This window comes from Leptosomus discolor, chromosome 18 (assembly GCF_034619465.1).
Source record: "Leptosomus discolor isolate bLepDis1 chromosome 18, bLepDis1.hap2, whole genome shotgun sequence".
NCBI lineage: Eukaryota > Metazoa > Chordata > Aves > Leptosomiformes > Leptosomidae > Leptosomus > Leptosomus discolor.
Window position 1 is genome coordinate 3,991,956 of NC_141408.1, and position 21,811 is coordinate 4,013,766.

Below are 21,811 nucleotides of genomic sequence, written 5' to 3' on the forward strand. Positions count from 1 at the left end.
ATGGTGAGAATGATCCAGGCAGAGCAGATACACACAGAGCCTCGCAGCCTGGTCCTGCGTACACCCTACGCAAGGGAAGGTTATGTTCACTCCTGGTTAGAAATAAAGCAAATTAACAGAAAAGCCATTAACTATAAATCGGTGGGTCTGTCACTTGTGAATTAAGAAATACACAGCTAAGAGAAACAAAAAGCATCCAATATATTTGGGAAAGCAAACAAATAGCTTATCAAAATAAAAAAAAAGATTATCCACATACCCCAGTAATTTGATAGGAGCTAAAAAAATTGGAGCAACCCAACAGTACGGCACACAGCTTTTCTAATTACGTTAAGATAACATCTGCAGATATTTAGCACTCCAAATATTTTGACATTAGGTGCTGAATAAACTTCTCCCTGTTCAGATTAAAAATGTCCAAAAAAATGGAGCTACTCAGATGCTGGAATGCAGTGTCAAAATCTCTGGAAATCTGACAGGGATTTTTTTTTTTTTTTTTTTTTTTTGACTGTGCATCGAAAGAGAAGATGAACATGTAGAAACTGTTCAAGTAGTCACACAGCACTGATGCCAGAAAGCACTCTCAGCAGGCTGCAAATTCTTCCAACAGTGACCACACACTCCAGGAACTCCTCAGAAAACTTGATCAAGGGTGACACATACGTTTGCCTGAAGCCAGAGGTTGCTGAATGGTCAGCACGGAGATGGGAGGGGACAGGAATTGGGTGACAGATTGTAGAGTAGTTTGGGAAACTTCTGGTGGACCTTCTGCCTTAGACCGAAGAGGCCACCAGAAACACAAGCAGAAAGAGATATACTACATGGAGGAGCAGGAGACATGCTACGGAAGAAATTATCAAGGTAGATACTATCCAACACCTATATACTCAGAAACATCATTACTCAGAAAGCTGCTTTCACGCACCAGCAATTCCATCAAGGGTGATCAACATGAAGTATTTTTGAAGGTAGGTTCACAGCGTTAGTCACCACATCTTACTACGAATTGCTTTACTAACTAGATAATTATTAGGAAATTCAGGTTGCACTTAATAGTCTATAACATGTATTCACATAATTTGCTTATTGTATCTAATAAACATTAAACTTCGGAATGAGAAGATATCTTTAGAAGCAAGTTTGCTACTTGGAACCAAATGTCGGACTTTAAAACAAAGGTCTTACAATGACAGCAAAGTCACATTTCACTAAAGGAATTACTGAGCCAGTCTCTAGCAGAGAACTACACACGTGCAAGGATCTGTGCTAGATCCAAACTCAAAAGGAAGGTACCTAGTCTGCCACACGTCTGCAGCATCGCACTGCCCGGCTAACCAGAGAGCGCTGAGATAACCTCCTCTGGGAGAATTTCACTGTTCAAATAGAAGCTTTTGCTTTGATTGTGACAGGAGTTGGACTCCACTGAAGTGGGAAAACATCACTGTACCAGGCTTTAGCAGCAGTTGGAACAGACTGTGCAATGCCCCTCTTGACTCCCACTGCCTTCTCTCGCATTTTATGTTTGTAAGGGCAAGATGAAAAATGCTCAGTGGCAGCAAAGAGCTCTGCTACTCGTTGTACACGACACAGAGACTTAACTGCCTTGCTTCCAAACGGTGGCTACGAGGAAGAGGGAGAAACAAGAAGAAACTGAAGTACTTGACAAAAGGAAAACGCACACAAGCGCAACTCCTGAAGAGAACTACTGTGATATCATGGGAAATGTTACTCCACAATCTTCACATTGTATTTTCACACAGATTGACAGTTCTGTGTTTAACGGTTCACAGGGGAGCAAACCAGGACCTGGAGAAGTGAGGTCCCATCACCACCACTTTGAATACCCTTCCTTCTAGAGCACGTTAATGGTCTTTCAAACTTTCAGGTCTCTAGTTTTGATGTTCATTCTCATGGCCTCATCAAATTTTGTATCATAATTGCATTTGCTATTTTAAGATTTTCCTGGCAGTGTTGGTCTGCCTCTCTCCTCCTGAGACCAAGAAACTTTGTGAACCAGCAGTAAAAAAAGAGCGGGTTTTTGCACTCTATCATACCAAAAGGAAAGTCCTCATTTTCTTATGCTGCTTTGAAAATTGTAACTACATGGGAATCTAAGAGGTTTGAAAAATATCAGTATGACAAGATGCAAACAATAGTTATTAAAAGTAGATACAAATATTGCGAGAACTGAAATCAGGGCGGGGAAAGTTTTCAAATTGAACCATCAGTTGAACAAGACTGCTCAAATTTCCTATCCTACTTGTATTCTTATGGAAAGAAAAAAAAAAAAAAGCAAGCTTAGAATCACAATGGCATCACTTTAGAGGTGCCAAGTTACTCCTGGATTTGCTTCTTGCCCAAACAGCTAAGCTGTCTACCATCAGTCTGCTTCTGGGGTAAATAGGATACTGGCTACTGTCCCAAATTCAAGCAACACAAACAAACAAGAAAGAAATCCATGTCAGATTTGTAAAGTGAAATAAGACCTTGCCTAGCTGGAGAGCTCTAGGGCAGCGCTGAGCCCCTGAGCTTGCTAGGGACACTCTTCCTCTCCCAAGGGATTGCACTTGCCTTTGAACTTTCAGCCATATAGAAAAAAGGCTGAGTTGAAATGTCAGCATCATCTTGGATTCAAATCAATCAGCTTGATGCATGATTGCAATAGCTAAACCACTTCACCTCTGCACTGCCCTCGTCCATATGTTCTTTATATCAGCAGTCAGCAGGCTGGGTGGCTCAGTGGATTCATTTCCTGTCCTAGGCTTGGGCTCCAGTTTAAACAAAACAAAAAACCCCCTGAAACTGGAAAATAAAAGTTAGCATCTACTGACAGTTAAATTCAGCAGACTTGTTTGCATCAAGTCTCTTTCTCCATCCAAGAAAGCTGCAAGAAACCCTTCAGGAAGTCCTGGTACGACTGGCAATTTTTAACTATCTACTCAAAACTAGCTAGTCACAGTTCTGCAAAAAAGAGTAAAGGAACTGGAGACCTTTCAATGCTGAAATACCTTTGGGTGACAGGAAAGCAATGAAGGGAAGGGGGGAGAGCCCCAAGCAGTGTCATCTTAAAAAAAAGAAACAGACTGGAGGCAGCCATCCCCACCTCAGTGAACTAACAGCCCACTGAGTAGCAAAATCTCCACCCGCTTCCAGAGCTGCGCTTCCTCCAGACGATGCTGCTCTTTATCAGCTACAATGCAGAAGTTAAATTCCAAGATAATTTCAATCTAAACATGTGCATTAATGTAGGTGTCTGCCAGCTGGTGACAGTTAAGCGGTTACTTTCTCGAGCTAAACTTATTAGCTAAGGGTCAAGCCACTCTGTAATAACCGAACTGCATTTAACAGCTTGCTCTATCAGAGCACAGTACGTTACTCTGGAAGGAGTTTTCTCACTGAAGGTGTGTTACAGCAAGCCAGTCTCATCAGGAGTCTGTTCTGTCACACTTTGGGGCTAAACATTTATGCTGGACTGTTTCCTTTGCAAAAGAAAAGCTGACCTGCCGTTTGGGAGATAACAAGTATGCATGTCAGAAATAGCTGCACTGCAGCCTTTGAATGATTGCAAGTTCTTCGACTTGGTTTCCTTGGTTCACCCTCCCACCATCCTATCTGCCCTCATAAAATGCCAAAAGAAACAAATCAAAAAAGGGAAAGAAAGGCCTCATGAAAGGACAGCTAGTCAAAATAATCCATCCTTTGGATAGGCTACAGTGGCTTCCCTAAAGACACTGCTCCAGAACAGCACAAAAAAGGAGCAAGTACCAATGCTGCTCACTGGGGATTAAAGAAGGAATCAATCCTTGAGAGACAGGATCCCTCAAGATGCAAAAAACACCATCAGTCTGAAAAAGGGACCCTGCAGCCATGCCCATATGCACATACAGCTCCCAAAACTGCTCTGTGTGCTTGATCAATCCGTTATCTCCTGGCTTAGTCCATCCTACTCACGAAAATGCAACCTTAATATTCCAGGGCCTATTGGGAAAGAAAACTTTTTACTTCAGAGTCTGGAAACAGGAGACATGTTGAAGTGGAAGCTCAGAGCCATTGTAGCTGCCATTCTGCTGACACATGGAGAACAATAGTGACTGTCAGAGAATTAGAGCATTTGCAACACAGCGAGGAGGCAAGTTAAAAACAGTGCAGGTCCAATCTGCCTTCAATATACCTACCCCACATCAACTTAAAAAGCACCAGCTGCTCGTACAAGTCAAATGAAATATTGAGGAGAAATCCAACTAATACCAAAAAAAAAGATGAAAGCATTCTGAGGTTCTACCTTGCTAATTCACTGCGGCTTCATAACTGCACTATTTTTGTTTTGTTTCAGTTTAGTTTTCCGTTTTCTTTTGTCTACCATTTCCAGGAAGGACCCACAGACGTGTAAGCACCCTACCCTCTCAGAGGAACTGAATCTGCAGTAGGGAGAGAGTGCAGAAAATAAAGAGTACAAAAGGCTTTATATCAGGTTGCTAAAAAGCCCTAGAAACCTCTTTTCAGCCTCTTTTACTTACAAGTGACACTAACATTAAGAATTAAGGTAAGGAGCAAGTAAATACTTGAATTTTAAAATTGATGCCTTTGGACAGGTTGAGGTGCTGTGCACAGCACTAGTGTCAATACTGCTGCTAGAAATTAAGTGGCACAACTCTGCTGTACAAGAAAGGGGTCTTTTTTTTATTTTCCTCCTTCTTTCAAGAAAATGGGACTGTCAGTAGTGCCAGATGTTTTAGGGAGAAAAGAAAAAAAAAAGGTAAAAAGAATCTCACACATGAAAGCAAGGGCTTGCTACTGGCTTTCTGCTCACACTCCACAGACCATATCCAAGCCCAAAAGAACAGTTCCACCTTGAAAACTGACTGCATAAAATTGTCACCTCGTTCCACAGACCTGCTCCTGTGAGATTGCTGCTGACTTTCTCAAACAAGCTTATGTTGGCTTTTTATTTCCACTGAACTCTACTGAGACAGATCTGGCACTGGGGGAGGGAGCTGGATTCTCTCCTCCACCCCAGCAGCACCACTAAGCTGTAATTACTCACACCTGTCCAAACCTACAGGCGCGCACGGGCTGCACACACAGGCTTCTCGGTCCCCGGTCAGATCTTCAGCCAGGCTGCGTTGCAGCTACTTTGGAAATACCAGTTCTGCCACAACCCTTAGCATCCCTCTCCCCTGCAGCGACAGGTAAAAATCCAAGCTGCACACAGCAGCTTCTCTTTCCCAGGCTCGTTTTAGCAGCATGTTAAATGCAAAGCGCTCTCCTGCAGACTGCAATTTAGGGTAGCTTTGCCACTTTTTAAGATACTTCTTGAGCTTCTGGGAAGTTGCTTTCCTCAGCAGCCTGAAGCAAGCTGCTGTCTGCAACCATGGTTCTTTGTGACTGTAATGAGACAACTTCCGAGTTCGAGATTGGCCTGAACTGTGTGATTAGCACTGAGATATTGCAGCACAAAGAAAACAAGGTGCAGCTACAAACAGCAGAGTCTTGGAGATGTTGGACACCCACAATGACGCTTCACCAGCCAGCAGAGGCAGGCTGCGTTGACCTGATGCAAGTGAATAAAAAACGCAAGGCTTAGTTTCTCTCCCACTCCTAAGCCATGAACACTCATGATGCAGATTTGACAGGTAACTTACTGCCCAAACTTGAAACTCGATGGAGAAGCAGGACTTGTTTCAAAGCCCCAGAAGCAACAGTTAAAGCAGAAAACATCAGGAAGGAAAATGCAAAACATGCCCTTTTTGTCCATCACGATGGGTTTTCCTCTGTGTGAAAGATCAGATGTCAAACCCAGAACTGTGTTTTCACATGCACTGTGCAACCTCAATGTTGCACCAATAAGTCAGGGGGAGGGCGGGAAAGGGAACAGAAGGTGCCTAATTTAATTCAAAACTCTCTGGGAACACAGATACTTGTGCCTTGACACTACAGGCATAAAACTTCTACAACCAGCCATCCAGTGACCAGCTTTCAGCAGCTACAGCAACTGATGGTGATGATGGCGGGATGTGGAGAAGATACACACTGACATGGAGAAAGCATGTTTTCTGAAGGACTATGCAATAGGGACAGCAGGCATGAGCACATCTATAAACAGGTCGTCCCCGAGTGCCCCTTTCTTCATTTCTTTCCCCTCCTTGTTCAGAGTTCTTTGCAGGCATTCAGTACGCTCTGCTTTCCAAGACCACCTTTTGGAGCTTGTGTGTGGACATTCAGATAATGAGGTGGAGCGAACAGAATAGGTGCTTTGTTCCTGTGTTTGAGAGGCAACAAACCCCAACTCAACACAGCCAGTCCATCCATACATCCACTTGCTGCTCTAAGGACAGATGCATCGCTGGATAACTTACCCTCTTCACAGTTGCTCCCTGTGAAGCCAGGACAGCACCTCCACTCCAGCGTGGTCACAGTTCGGTAGGACATTTTGTATGTGGGCCTGATGAGAGTCCTGTAACTAACACAAACAAGAAGTCAGCAGAATGTACTTACCTACTCAAGGGCAGTGTTGCTACTAATTTGTAGAGCATCTTCCAGCCTGGATATATCCCCAGAGCACCCAGCCACCCCCAGCTGCAGAAAAAGGAGACACACAAAATAACAGAGCAAGGGTTTACCACAGCATGGATCCGATTTGACAACTCTTATTTTTCTCCTGAAGCCCTCATACCCTTCTGGCTCTTCCCCACACCTCCCCCCCCAAATAACACCAGTATGCTTTGTGGAGGTCTCATCGCTACCAAGTTGTTGCAAGTAGCAGAGATGATGACTCTGATTTCCCTCGCCCTGCCTCTATGTCGAACAAAGGCTGACATTAGCCTTTCCTCACTCAGTACTAGTTTCCAAAACATTACTCTCACAAAAACTGCATAAATCTCTCATGTGTCTTCCCTCCTCCTCCCACCCCCACCACTCAGATCTGGGGTGCATCGACACACCAGCGTGACAAAGATCATCATGACACAACTCGCTACCTCAGTGATCTCCATGAAGCCTTTTTTTCCAGCTAGCTGATGTGCGCCTCAGCTCTCCCCATCTGAAATAGGGTTACACTCTTCCTCACCACAGCGGGTTTCCACAGGACACCATTGGTAGCTCTGTGCACAGCACACAGCACCCCCAGGGTCCCCATTAACGCACAGGTACTGCCATGCCCCACGGGAAACCAGAGGGCTACCTGCAGACACAAGCAGACCTGTGTGAGGCATCAGCGATTCTGAAGCCAACACCAAAGGGACAGTTGCATAAACGTCAGCTTTTCTTTTAAGCCAGCAGTCCTTCAAAACTGGCAAATCAGAGTTTTCCCAGTATACAGCCAGACAAGTCAGTGCTGCTATTCATGAAGCTAAAAGCAAACACAGAAGTCACACTCTGCAAGCTCCCCTCAAAATTCCGACCCTTATTTAACAGCCAAAGGAATCTGGCACGAATGGGGAGAGGCTGAAGCTTTGGGATTACAGCGTTGCAGGCTGCAGCTTTATGCTTCTTCTCTCAAGGCCAGGCAGACACAAGGCCGGAGCACCCGCGTCTCCTCGGGGAAGAGCCTCCTCCGGCAGTGCCGAGAGCCGCCAGGAGACGGAGCGCTGCCCCAGCCCGCTCCGCCAGCAGCCTGCCCCGTGCTCGGCCGGGCACAAGGCCAAGCTGGAGCCAGAAATCGCATGAATCTGGTCCAAAACCGCTCCAAGGGACAGCAGGCACCAGTGTACCTGCAGGACGGCACCGCAGGGCCATTGGTACACTTACTCTGAAGAGCAGTAACAACGGCTTGCCAGGAGAGGCTGCCCATGTACGTCTTGGAAAGAAGGCAGCAGCTCAGTCGTGGTTAAGGCAGTCTTTGGGAAACTAATTTCTCAGTAAGCTGTTGCTGATTATTTATGCCAGCCACCAAACACAGAAACCAACTTGCTCTGTCGCCACTGGAGAGCCACATGAGCTTCCCCTTGAGCACAGGGCTGCCTGCACTTGGAACGGCATCGCCCAGCAATGGGAGAGCAGCACCGTCTCGTGAGAACATTACGTCCTCGCCCTCCGAGTTGGCAAAAAGCAGGCCAGTTACTGCCAACACAGACAACTGTGATCCAGGCACTTGTCTAACATGGGCCGGACAAAGCCAGCTCGGCCCACCTAGTTCTTTGCGCTTCTGCATCCAATGGTATTCAGGAGCTCGCAGCCATGAGCAAGTCTGAGGACTTGGCACACGTTGACGCAGGCAGACGGTCAGTGCTTTTTCCCAGAGAGACCGAAGGCACGAGGACTTTAAGTGTCTTGCTGAGGGTCTCTCAGAACAGAACTGGCAAAGTTCAGGATCTGAACCCAAGTCTCCCGACTCCCAGTCCTGAATCTGGACTCGAGACATCTTTCCACACATAAGCCCCGAACCATCAGTCAGAAGTTCATGACTTTGTCACTAACACCACAGCTGGATTTGACCTTGAGATGAAAGTCTCCAGCCCTGTTACCAGCGTCAGGAGCCAGCTAGTCTCCAACCACACCGTGATTTTAAAACCATGTTTCTGCCAACACCAAGATGTTAAAGCTCTCTCAAACTTCATTATGAAGTGTGGAGAGTAGCTTGAGCCAGACTGGAATCTTGGCAGCAGTTCTGTGTCGGGGAAGTAGCTACAGTTTAATCATCAAACGAGCGAGGACTTCTCAGGGCATGACAAACGTGGAGCTCAGCTGTCAGAGCCTACCACCCACCCTGAATTTCCTGGAAGAATCCTGATGTTTGCAGCTCTGTTCAGCATCGTGCAGTCAGGCATGCGAAGTGGTCCCAGCTTGCTAGCTCCGATTTGCTCTAAAGTTGCTCCGTTCTTCATAGCATCATTTTTCCCTCAATCATGTGACACGGCACCAAGGTCTGTTGTTACATATACCACCACATCACATCATGCGGATTTCTGAGTCTGTTCCAGGAGGGGAGCAAAAAAGACTCCTTTAGCAAAGCATCACCACTGTCTGATACCTGAAGTGGTGCAATTGAAGGAGAGGAAAAAACATGGGAAAAGGAGAAGAAAAGAAGATACCTGTTAAAGATGAGAAGCTTCAGAATGAAAACATATGGAAAACACAACAGGCAGAAAAAAGGATTGGTAGCAGAATAAGGAAGCCTTTCCCTTGGATATCACCCAAGCCACAAACACTGGCATGGAAATCTGCAAAACCCCAGTAAGAGAGGTTAGGATGAGCCACAACCTGCACCTCTTTGCTTCCCAGACAACCGAAGGATGTGCTCAGCGTATGCAGTCCCCTTCAGCAGAAGGCTTCCAAGCACTTCACAGAGAAGCAAGAGACAAGTGTCATTTACCAACACGTTTGCTGAGGCTCACCGCAAGGTCCCAGGGAGTGGAACAACACTGAGGGAAGAACCCAGGAAACTCAACTAGTGGCCACTGCTGTTACTAGATCAGATCAAACACCTGGCTGTCCTTGGAGACTGCCTGATCCGTGCCAGACAAGCTACAGGAGCTCCTCCACATGCAACGACCATTTGGGAAACAGAGTCTCTTGTCTGTGTCTCTCTAAGTGACTGCCCAGGAAGAGGTAACTCAGGGAGGAAGCACACGATGACTGATTAACTGATTTGGGGGTATGAAGCTAGAAACACTGGACACACTGAGGGATAGCAGCCAACAAATCTCACGCCTCAGCACACAAGGATACGTTCCCCTTGCTCTCAAGGAAGTGTCACTGAACGCAACAGCCAGACGTGACACAAGAAAGGGAAAGAGTGTCACATCCTTGGATCAGAGCCTCAAAAATCAGGTCAAAGAGAAAAGAGTGATCTCTGCCATGACCCAAGCAGGACAGCCTGTCACACACAGGAAATACCTTCCCCCTTCATGGGTTTCCCCTGCCCTTTGACAGTACAAACAAAGCTGTTTGTACATGAAGACCACATGAGAAGGAAGGCATGAAACTCGTTTCCGCATCACAAGAGATGGTTTTGTTAGTGTGATTCATTCAGCCATTGCAGTTTGTGCCCGAGGAGACCTCAGCGACCTTCAGAGGCTTCTATTCATTTTTATTCAAGTTCCACGTTGAAAGTTCCAACATCACTTACTGGTGGGTTTCAGGATAACAAGAGGAATGAACTTGCCTTTTTGACTGGCAAAGAATCTGGAAACCAAGGAACGCAAGCTTTCTTTTACCCAATACTCCCATGATGATGAATTCACGTATCAACCCAGTGGGTCCAACTCTGTACATATAACTGGCGTTTTGTCTTTCGAACAGGGACAGTCCATCTTCATTATAACAAATGCTACCTCTGCATTAAAAGAGGATCAGAATAAAGCTCATGGTAGTTCCTCTCGGTTTTGGTACCCATGGCCTGATTTACAGACATGCCAAAAATCTAAAATTCCCCATAGAAAATCAGGGTGTTCTGAAATCAGATTTCAAACATGTCCAGTTAGGTAACCTAATCCTAGAGTACCTGGCTGCCTTGGAAAGAGCTGTGTAAGTATTAACATAGAAAAGAATAGCCTGTGAGTGTACCCAGAGAGTCCATTTCTCACAGAAGCTATCAAGAACATATTTGGTTCCCAACACCACCATCCCCACTCCAGACAGACCATCATAACTGTCCTCTCAAAGCCTACCAGACACTGATTATAAACCAGGTGGCTTCTCTATGGAATACAGACAAGATAACTTCACCTCAAACCAGTGCCACAGCTGACGGAGGGACAAGGAGTACTTTTGCCATCATGTTCGCACTCACAAGCATGGCAGAGACCATCACTCTGTGAATCAGACCTGTGCCCTTTTTTTGCCTGCAGCCCCAGCTCTTCCAGCCTCCCTAGCACAAAGGCAGTAGTTCCCCAGGGAAGAATGTAACCAAAGGAGTTTCAAATAAGCTGCCGCAAACACTGGACAAAAAACAAAACCTGCAGCTGCAGGACTGTTTGAGGCTATTGTACGTGTCTCCTGCCTCTGCCAAAGGGGAGAAAGAGGACTCTGCTTAACTCTGAGCATGTCTGGTTTGCACAATTTATCAAGAGTCTAAAACCCAAAACCCAGAAATTTATACACCTCCCATCCCAAGCTGCACAGAGTAATACTTTACAGTCTATCAGTCCCAAGAAAAAAGACAAAGGACATAGACAGGTCTTTCTACACCACCCAAATAATCATCAGCTCCTGTCTTTAACAACCAGATCTCAGTGCTACTGCAGAGCAGCACCGCACTTCCCTACCAGCAAGGAGGAAGAGTGCCCAGACTGCACGGCTGGACAAGATCAAAAGGGCTTCAGTTAGCAGCCTGAGGACCCTGTGCCTGCGCACAATCTACAGAGCAGACGTGTGTGTCCCCCCCCGTGCCCAGCCAGCAGCACACAGCCATCCACATTGTTCCAAACCTGAGAACGTGCCTTTGTGCTACAGCTCTGATCTCTTACACACCCAGCACCTCCATCTATCCTGTTTGCAGGAGCACTGCTCATCCTACATTGATATCCCGTGTGTGCATGGGAGAACAGGCATCTTTTTCCAAGCATATGACTCTACATCTTAGAGAGAAATAAGGGAATTAAACACATAAAAGAGTTCATGTGTAACAAGACTTCAAACAGCAATCCTAATGCACTGGAATAAGCTCTGGGATTCATTATTCAATTGACTGGAAAGAAAGAGAGAAGGATTTCCCTGTGGCATTACTACTTCTGAAAGTAAGGAGAAACATCAGCTACAGGCCAATCTCTTGGGTGCCAGATCCCCAACTTCTACTGACCCTGTAGCAATAGTGTCTTCAAAAGCAGAGAAGACCAAAATGGATGAGCCTACAGAATTCCTTTTTTGTTATTCTGTAAACCAGCTTGTAAAATCCCTCTGGGAGCAGAAATGTGTTCAGCTTAAATGAAAACAACAGAAAAGAAAACACAACATTCAAAACCACCAAACAGCAACAATGATCCATGCAAGATATGTAGTGTGCTTACATTAAAAGTGTCATCAAAAGCACACAGCATTTGTGATAAGCCAAACCAGCTAGAATACTGAAAGGAAAAAAAGCACGCAATGACTGGCAGCTGGAAATGGCATTACAGCCCAGACTTGCTGTGTTGCAAGAATGTTCTCCCCTTCCACCTCTCCTGCCTTTCAGTAATGTTTGAAGCTGAGAAATGAGAAACTTCGCGTCTGAGGTTTCAACGGCTCTTGCTAAAGTGCAGAGACCAGGTAAGCCACCTATGGGTTTTCCAGGGGAATCTTCAGATTCTCTGAAGCCAGAAAGTGCTGCAGACAGGATGCTCAAAGGCTATGGTGAAACAGCTATGTAACCACCGAGTACAGCAAAAAATAGCAGGATAAACAGCCTTGCTGGGAACACTCATTTTTCTAGGATGAAACAAGGAGGAAAGGAGTCAGAATATCCTGCCACAATCTGAAGCAGCACGCTTCCAGAGATGAGATAGGGATCTTCACAGCAAAACAGTTTGAAGCAGAAAATGTTTGTCTTCTGAAGGCTGTAACAGTCCATGTTCTGCCAGGCTGTTCATCACATGCATTTACCTCCTGAGATACTGTTTTACTGACTGCAAGTCACACACAAATACTCTAACCAAAATTAGGCTGATTTTGGCCTATTAGGGTATAGCAAGAAGTTGTCCTACTCTCAAAGTCGTAACACACGGTAAGACAACAGAAGTCCTGTTCTCATCTTACAGGTGAGGTGGCATTGCTTGACTGAAGGCACAGGAAGTCACAAAAGCTCCAACAACCAAATGCAGGTCTCAATCCTTGCCCGGCCTACGATACCACCCTTCTCTGTGAGCCTCGAGGAGCGTAGTGTCCTAAGCATGACAGGACTGTGCATTACTTTGCAGCTGCTGTAGAAAAAGGATTGCTCAGGAGAAGGGCTACTATTCAAATGCTTGGGTTTACTGGGAGCTGAGTGCAACCATCCAGGCAGAGACCCAGAGATTAAGTTGCCGTTGAAACACCAAGCTAGAGACTTTGCTCCTTCCTTCAGACAGATAAGTGGCATGTGATTTTTCTAAGTACACCAAGAGCTTCAGCCAGACTGCTGGAAAGTTGCCCGTTGACTTCGTAGCGTGACAAAGCAAAGGCATATCCTATGGTGTGCTCAAGCTGAAGCCTTCACTACACAAATAGAGTTCAAGAACAGATCTGCCGAGGGAAAGCCTCTGGCCAAGACTGCTCCAAAGCAACTCAGCACCCAAGCTAAATAAAGAGTCTGAGGTGGAGGGCAAGAACGGAGCAGCTCATCCCATCCCAGCCAAGATGACGACACTCCCGCAAAAGAAGTACAGCTGCCAGCTTCCCAAGAGCAAGTGAACAGACAGCAAGGACATCACACAACTGAAGCTGCTAGGCTGGGGATCTCACAGATGCTCCTCTGTCAAAGGCCTGACCCTGAGCTGCAGCTTGTGCAAGAATGGAAAGAAACATAACACGAATGAATGGGAGACAGGAAATGGATTAAATCCTTGTCTGGCCACGGGGATGTCTGCTTGTAAGCAGAGTCTCTCTAACAGAGAGCCCCTCTCAGCTGTCACCACGAGGTGGAGAGATGCCTTTTTTTTTGGCTGGCGTCCCTTCTGCTAGTGAGCAGCCCGATAACGGGTGCTGGCAGAATGAAAGCTCTCCCAGATATGGTTGGCTCCCTGTAAATAAGGAGATGAAAACAGTTTGTTTCAAGTCACAGCTGGGAGAAATACTATAAAGCCAAAACAATGCCAATGGCTTACTGACATTTTGCATTGCTTATAGTCAAGCATAACACCATATGAATCTGGCTGTGCCCCCCCTTCAAGCTCAGACATCAGAAATCTCCCTAGAGAAGACAGAAGGCTTTAAACTTGTCTTCTTGGCAAAAGGGAAGCAGATATACCTATATTGCCTGAACAACCGCAGCGATATAGAGTGCATGAACATTTCTAACCACTACCAGACCTGGAGTAAGCCTGACGTCATCAGAAGCTAGAATTCCAGAAAACCTGAGAAGACAGAGATGCTGGTACAGAGAAGGTTAAGGAGCAAACAGAAACATCATTCTCTGAGGGGACTGAAGCATTGGGCCTGTGAAGCATTCTTGCTGCACCTGTTATGTACAGCAGATACAGCCAAGCAGGCAATCATTGAGGACCACAGACAAAATAGAGAAGCTCCTTCATATTACAGGAACACACTTAAGGACTGGTGACCTAGAGAAGGCATGTAGTGACCCAAGGGATTATTCTTTGCTTCCTCTTCCATGAAGCTAACGTAAGCCCTCTCCTCTGTTTTACAAAGCGTTGGGACAGGACACTATCAGATTTGGTACTAGTCACACTGCTTTCCCCTGTTGAGGGTATCTACTGAAGATATCCTTACTTAGGATGGTCCCCTGAGAGATGAACCCCTTGACCTCAACAAGTATCAGAGTCTGCAGCATTTACGGACTTCAATCCTGCAGTAGCAAGATTAGATGAAACACGGGTAGAGGTGTCCTTTGCTGCAAGAGCCATGGTGGCAAAAGCAGCAGTCCCGTGGGCTCAAGTTCTGCCATGCCACATCCACCATTTTCTTTTTGGGAGAAGTTCATTCGAAAGACAAAAGAGGTAACATTCACCACAACCACAGAGCGATTGTCTTTGCTCTGCACCACAGACAGCATGCTCATCACAAGAAAAAAGAGATTCCCAAGTAAAACAAGACAGCTCCCAGGCAAACAGCAGTGTCACCCAAAGCTTTCAAACACGCTAAGACAGCTTTTGGAGTCTAAGTTGTTGGTTTGGTTTGGTTTGGTTTGGTTTTTTGAAAAAGTAGGTACAGAATCACTCTCAAACCACTGGGGGGGGGGGGGGGGGGGGGGGGTAGGGCACCCGAGTTGAGTTTTCTGCTCTGTTCATATTTTGCAGGAATTTTCAGAGACCCATTGAAGGAAGTTGTGCAGCATGGTGGCTGGTATAAACTTATAAGCCCCTTCAAAGCCAGTTTGTTAGCAGAAAAATACGGAAAACAAGTATAACTTGCAAGGAACTGCACTAGCAAGCAAGGTGCTGAATACAAGAGTGACTCAGCTGCCCCGTGACTTTGGGGACTGTCTTTTCTCATTGCTATTCTTGGGAGTTTACATCTGAAAACAGGAGATGGGACCAAATTAGGAGAGAGATTGGTGTTTCCTAAGGAGACAATATTCATTTTGGTGGAAGAGGGGAAAAACATCATTAAAAAAAAATAAATTAAAACCTCAGCTTGCCTCAGAGACAAGAGAAATCCAGTTATTCACACACCCCTAGGTGCTGGCAACGTAACATTGATAACATCCTGCCACATAGGCCCAGGAAATAAGACCTCAACCATACCGCATGACTCGGTTACCAAGTGTTGCCCACAGTAGTTAACATGTCAGAAGATCCATCATTTTCAGTGGCTGTTTTTCATTCTGTTATCAGAAGTCAGATGCACTGCTGAAAACAAGCAACCACTTATAAAAGATGTCTGGGATGGGGATAACTTATCCAACAACCCACTCAACTCTCAGGATCTCAGTGGTTCGACTTCATTGCTACTTGTTCTTGGGGCTCTCCCTTTCACACAGTGGCAGTATAGGAAATTATCAGCAACCTGCACATGCCGCTCCTGCTTCACCTTTGTTGATCACTGCGTGGGCTCTAGCATTTGTCAGCAGCTTCCTGGAGGTCCTTGAGAAAGAGAGGTCCAGCGTCCTTCTCTACTTCATGCCAGAATATCATACAATGCGTGACTAGAGGACAGACAGTATAGTAATTTCCTTGGAAGGATGCCATTTGCTTCACCTGCATCTCATTGCATTTGCAAAGGGGACAGAGCATTAGTGTGCCTCCATCTCTTCTGGTAGGTTTCTTCATGGTGATTGTCTTCCAGAAATGCAGCTCCTGTCAGCTGGGCTTTCACCAGCTGAGATCTTAAATATCAATAACCCCAGCTTCTTTCCATATTTTCACATAGAAAATGAGAAGTCTGCTGCCATTCTGCATTGTCTCCAAACAATTGGACTCATCAGGCAAATGAACCGAACTACATTTGAAACTGAAAACGTTCCATGAATAACAATGCCACAACAGCACGCACTACTCCTAAAGTCTCTGCGTTAACAATGTAAGAAACAACGTATATGAGTAACTGCAGGAGCCCACAAAAAGGATTTTTACTAGTAACATGATCAATTGTTTGGTACTTATGAAACTACAGTTACATTAACAAGGAAAAATAACTAAGATTTTTGGCAAGTTTAGGAGACAAGGTGAAAGCTCACAAGTTTCTAATGACAATTATGTGAATAAAAAGTCTGGGAAATTAAAAAGCTTCAACAGAACTTTGGCCATGACAGTGTAAAATATTAAGTGTTTCAACCACAGCCTTGCATAAAAGAAGACCAAAGAGACACCAAAGCAGATATATTACAAGTGAAAAAACTTAGACTGACCACTGGCCAAGTAGAAACTGGAGAACCAACTGTGGTAACCGCCAAATGGAAAATGTGAATTCCAGATGAAGAGTCGCAAGAACATATCAGGAAGGTGGATCTCTGGGTATTTAAGTGGGTAGTTCAACCACATCCTGGCTAGGTTATCAACTACAAAAGGACCTCAGTCAGTGCCCTGTGGGTGAATTGGTAACAATAACAATAAAATGACTAAGCTTCATGAGCTAAATTATGGGCTTGTCTACATGGGAAATTGTTATAGAAGCTAGGTGTAAATTTAGAGCACAATGGCTTTTTTGCAGCAATTCCCAGATGGGCGGGTAACACTAGTCTGCTCTGAGAATGCCCTTCTGAGAAGGCAAAGCTCAACAATACAAAGGCACTTTGCGTACTGGAAGGTGGTGTCCTGGTTTGAGCCTACCCAGCTGGCTCCAAAAGCACCACGCAGCTGCTCACTCACCCCGACCCAGTCCCCTGAGGGGTAGGGAGGAGAAAAGACAACCTGACAGGGCTTGAGGGTTGAGACAAAGGACAGGGAGGGCTCACCCACCAGCTATGGTCACGGGCAAAAGACAGACTCCACTTGGGGATAACAACACACATTTCATACAAAACAACCACCACCATCAAGGAGAACGAGAGATACAACCGGGTCTGAAATACAACGCACCTTCCCCCCGCCAGCCCTCCGCTCTTCCCACGCTCAGCTCTGCTCCCTCTTCCCCCCCAGCAGCGCAGTGGCAGGGAATGGGGGGCACAGCCCGGCCGGCACAAGGGGTCTCCCTGCTCCTTCCCCCTCAGGGAGAGGGGCCCTCGCCGCCCTCCCCTGCCCCCCCGGGGTCCCTCTCCCGGCAGACACTCCTCCACCCCCTGCCCCAACGCGAGTCCTTCCCGCGGGGCCGCAGCTCCCCAACCCGCCCCAGCGCGGGGCCCTCCCGGGGCTGCCGCCCTCCCACCGACGGGCGGCTCCAGCGCGGGCGGAGTCGCGGCTGCTCCGGGCCCGGGCCCTGCTGCTCCGGCCCGGGGCCCTCCGCGGGCTGCAGGGCGACCTCTGGGCCGCCGCTGGGCTCCAGGGGCTGCAGGGGCTCCGCCGCCATCTTAACCGCGGGCCGCAGGGGAACCCCTGCTCCGGCACAGCTGCCCCTCTCCTGCCTCCCGGACCGGGGCTCCGCAGGGCTGGCTCTCTCCCATCCCCCTTCTCTCACACCCTCGCCAACACACACAGACAAAACCAAAGCCGACAATCAGCGGCTTCTTTCCCTCTTCAACAGGGATTCGCAGAGGCGCCATCGGCCTGGCCTTGCCCAGAGGCGGGTCCAACATTGGAACCAGGGGAGCTTCTCGAAGCCTCTTCCAGGAGCACCTCTGTAGCCCCCTGCCCCGCTACCAAAACCCTGCCAGCACCAAATCACCACAGGTGGTAACTGGGGATAGCTATTTCACACATGGGTTTGGGGTTTTTTTTCTTAAATGCAGGTAAGTCCCAAGGTTTTGACAAGTCACTGTCTCTAAGCTTTGTCATCTGGGGAGAGGAGATTGTGCTTTCACACATGTCTCTAAAGGATATTGAGATCCAGGAGCAAGAGGTGCTGTAAGGAAATTCCACTCTGAAAGGTACAGGGCACATTACCTTGGTCCATCACGACCTGCAAGGAATTTGATCCAAGCTTTGCAGTGTGTGTACTACCCTTCCAGACCCAAGCATGAGGACTCAGTACCAACAAGCCACATAGTGCCATTGGTCCAGTAGCCCCTTGCTAACCCTGTTCCATCACACTGCACTCTGTTGGACTCTACATTTATGCCTGACTAGCAGCACACTCCTGTGGAGAAGTACAAACTGGCGTTACAACCTAAGCTGAACGGTTTCACATAGCTTGTCTCTAATACTACACTTACCTTCATGTGTAATTACTCTGCAGCTAACACCAGCAGCATGCTTTAGTTAAACCACCATGAAGCAGGATATCACATCTGACCCACTGATCTTAACCCTCTTTGCAGTACTTAGAAGCTAGCCAATTTAATGAGAAGCGCAGGAAAATTGGGACAATGTGAGACATGAAGATTTTTACCTCACTAAATTGGCACAAGGTCCTGGCCACCGGCAGCTCTGATAAACTCGCTGGATCACCGTTTCTGACCCGTTCTGCACTTGGCAGGAAACTGTCCGTGTAACCGTATAGTGACACCAATGCCTGCAGAGAGAAAGGACACCGTTAGCCCCAGTAAGACAGCAAGCTGAACCAACGTGTAGCAGAGTGCAGTAAAAACAGACCAAGTATCTGGGGGTGGGGTTGTTTCTTCTGCCAGCCATAGCTAGCGCTACTTACAGTCTTCATTTCTCACCCCACCCTCTCCTCCCAATAGCTGCAGAAAGATTCCCCACTTCTGCCAACCTGAACCACAAGAGATCCAGTAACGCCTCTTGTTTGGTCCTCAGAGGCCAGAGTTTTATAGTACATAATTTAGTTCTGTTAGTTATCATAAACAATAGGACTTCAGGAAAAAAAAAAAAGAAAGAAATCATAATTTAAAAAAAAAAAAAATGTTCCAAATCTCCTGATAGTCAGTTCCCATTGTACTGGCCTTAATTTCATCCTGCTCATTATGGTATCATTCCCCAGCCTCCTACCATTCTGAACACGAGTTGGAAAATTCTGCTTTTGGTGTGGTAAGCTCATTGTCAGCAGGGCCCGAACAAGCGGAGTGCTGAACAAGTCATACTGCTGCCCTGGTGAGGTTAGAGTCTAAAAATGGGCAAGAGAAAATGCAGGGGAGGGAGGGACTAGTGTTTTATGCTGCCTCATAAGAAAACAAGAGTGAGAGAGACCTTCTCACTGTAAGGTCTATGAGAATGCAGGAACTGCAGTGTCAGCCCTGGGAATCAGGACCCATAGACCCTTTTCCATCTTCTCTGAAAAATATGGGTTTAGGTTCCAGTGTCATGCTTGAGGTGGGGGAAAAGGATATTTTCATTTTCCCCTTGCAAGCATCATTCATATGCCAAACACTGGTTCACATTTCTGCTTTTGTACCTCAGCGTAATAAACAGATTGGAGATCCATTTTCCTACTGATTGGGGATCAGAACTGGGGTCACTAATGGGAAGTGGAAACACCAGCTTGCGCTCCAAAACAAAGTGCTTGTGTAAGCACTCCCTGCATATGAAGGTGTGTCCTAGCTCCTCATCCATCCTACAGCAAGAGCCCCCAGTACAGTTGATCCCTTCTTCTCCAAGTATCACAGTGGTTCCCCAACCTTGCATACTAAAAATCAAACTGCTTGGACAGTGAAATAGGCACATGTACCTCCCCTCCTCCTCCCCGAACCCACCTTCCCCATGACAGTTTAATTTTTCCAGTATTTGCCATTTAAAGCATTTGTTACATCTTGTTTCCTTTTTGGATTCCCCTCCTATCTCCACAGGAGGCTCCCTGCTCTCTGGATAACTCTCATTTCCATGAATAGGAGGTACACATGCCAGCGGCTGAGCCAAGTGCTGCAGACCACAATGGGCAAACTGGGGCCAGCAGGCTGCTCACCAAACTTTCGGCTATCGCCAGACGGGTAAGCTGGGGCTCCCAGAGAGAGGGTGGCTTTCTACCCAGTGCCATCGAGCCCGTCAGCAGCATCGAGGCAGAGCCATGCAGCTTTCCCTGCAGATACTGCTCCTGCTCCCTGTAAACCCGCTTGCAATTCCTCATCGGGCAGCGTGGGCTACAGTCACATCCCAGGTGACCCCAGGCTGGCAGGGAGGTCTTAGAGAACCACTTCTCAGATTTATTGAGGATCTTTGGTGTGTATATATAGGGATCAGACACCCTAGTACCTAAATGGCTTTACTAACATCTACATCATAGAACCAAAGGGCAAAACGGGGGAAAAAAGGCTAATGAAGCTTCAGATCACGTGATGACAGCAGATCCTTTAATGAGCTCAACAGAACTTCTGCATAAAATTTAGAGAGCAAAACCAGAAGAAAACAGAGACAGGAGGTAAAGACTGGAAATGTGATAATTCAAAGTAAAGTTTTCCTTTCAATTTCACATGCACACGTGGTGCAATTGGCCATTTCGACTCTCCAAGCCTTACATGGGGTTTGTTCGGATGGGTGTTGCTGGATAAGATCTGTTTATGCCACGGGAACAGCCAGTTGAGCATGGAAGGAAAAAGAGCCAGGAGAAAGGGAGAGCATGACAGAGGCTGGGGAAACCACAGCTCTGTTTGACCTACCTTGAGCATGTTTTTAGCACAGTGTTTACAGCAACTGGAAGGACAGCACTTCTGCACAACCCTCAACACAAAAAAACCTGCACATGTACAGATCCTGACAGGATAATGGCAGAAGCAGATGTTCTAAAATTATGCAAAACAAAACTTCTCATTAACATGCAATGAGGAAAGGAATTGGTCCCACCACAGGAGAGGAACAAAGCAGTGCTATGCACACCAGCAACATGCAACACAGCATAAAGGGACATGAATACTATCAAATTCAGAATAAAGTTACCGACCATTTCAGAACATAATTATCAATAACTCAAGTGCCTCCCCTCATGTTAAGATCATTTTTCTGGCTTGCCAATGAAATCCAAATAAACCAAATATTTATTTACACATGCTATGCTTTCCCTGTTACATAGCTTGTATGAGTACCGCTCTGGCCTCCTCCCATTATAGTCTGACGTGGGAAGAAGTACTGTTTCCATGGTGTGGAGCTGGATTATCCTATGCTGATTATTTCACTCTAATACTGATTTCAGTGGGCTTCTGAGACAACCTGTCCCACCTTCTTGGGTACACACAAAGCACTTCTGTGTTAGATTAAAAAAAAAAAAAAAAGTTCAACTGCGCTTTCAGCAAAACCCTCCATATCTGATGCTGAAACCAGAAAGCTTCATATTCCTGAAAGCAAATGAGGTGGGAAAGTGAACAAAGACGAACACCACCACACGCCCCAGCACAATGGAGAAGAGAAAGGCAGGCACTGGAGGCAGACTCCGCAATTGCCAGAGGGAATCTGGCAGCCTACTGCTCTGGTTAATGTATAATGGCAGCTCCAAATTGCAACTCCTAAGGAGAACTTGGAAACTAACCATTACTCTCTTCAGCTTTCCCTTGCACAGACACAGATTTAATGTCATCTTGCTCCTTCAAGGTTTATTTTCAACCATCTTGGTAGTCTAGCACTACACTGGTGGATCTGGAGCTAAACAGGTGGCACTGTGCAGGCTGCCTACATCAAAAACTGCAGGAAAGGTTGCTTATTTCAAGCTACCTACAAAGCTGGTTTTGCCAGGCTTTTGTTCAGTGGGTGCTGCCAGCATGCACACAGATTTTCTTTCCAGTCGAGTCCAAAACTGCTGTTGTCCGAGTAGGTCTCTTGCACCT

At 46.5% G+C, this 21,811-nt stretch overlaps 1 protein-coding gene across 3 annotated transcripts in view; it reads right to left on the reverse strand.

The window, feature by feature from the left end:
* The window catches only part of COL26A1 (collagen type XXVI alpha 1 chain), a 175,351-nt gene that overhangs the window by 131,354 nt on the left and 22,186 nt on the right, over positions 1–21,811 (reverse strand). For all 3 annotated transcript variants that reach the window (XM_086475294.1, XM_086475293.1, XM_086475292.1), the window contains exons 2-3: positions 18,493–18,615; positions 6,357–6,460 (exon numbers count right to left, since the gene is read on the reverse strand). In XM_086475294.1, coding sequence (XP_086331420.1) covers positions 6,357–6,460; positions 18,493–18,615 — 227 coding nt within the window. The remainder of the gene's footprint in view (positions 1–6,356; positions 6,461–18,492; positions 18,616–21,811) is intronic.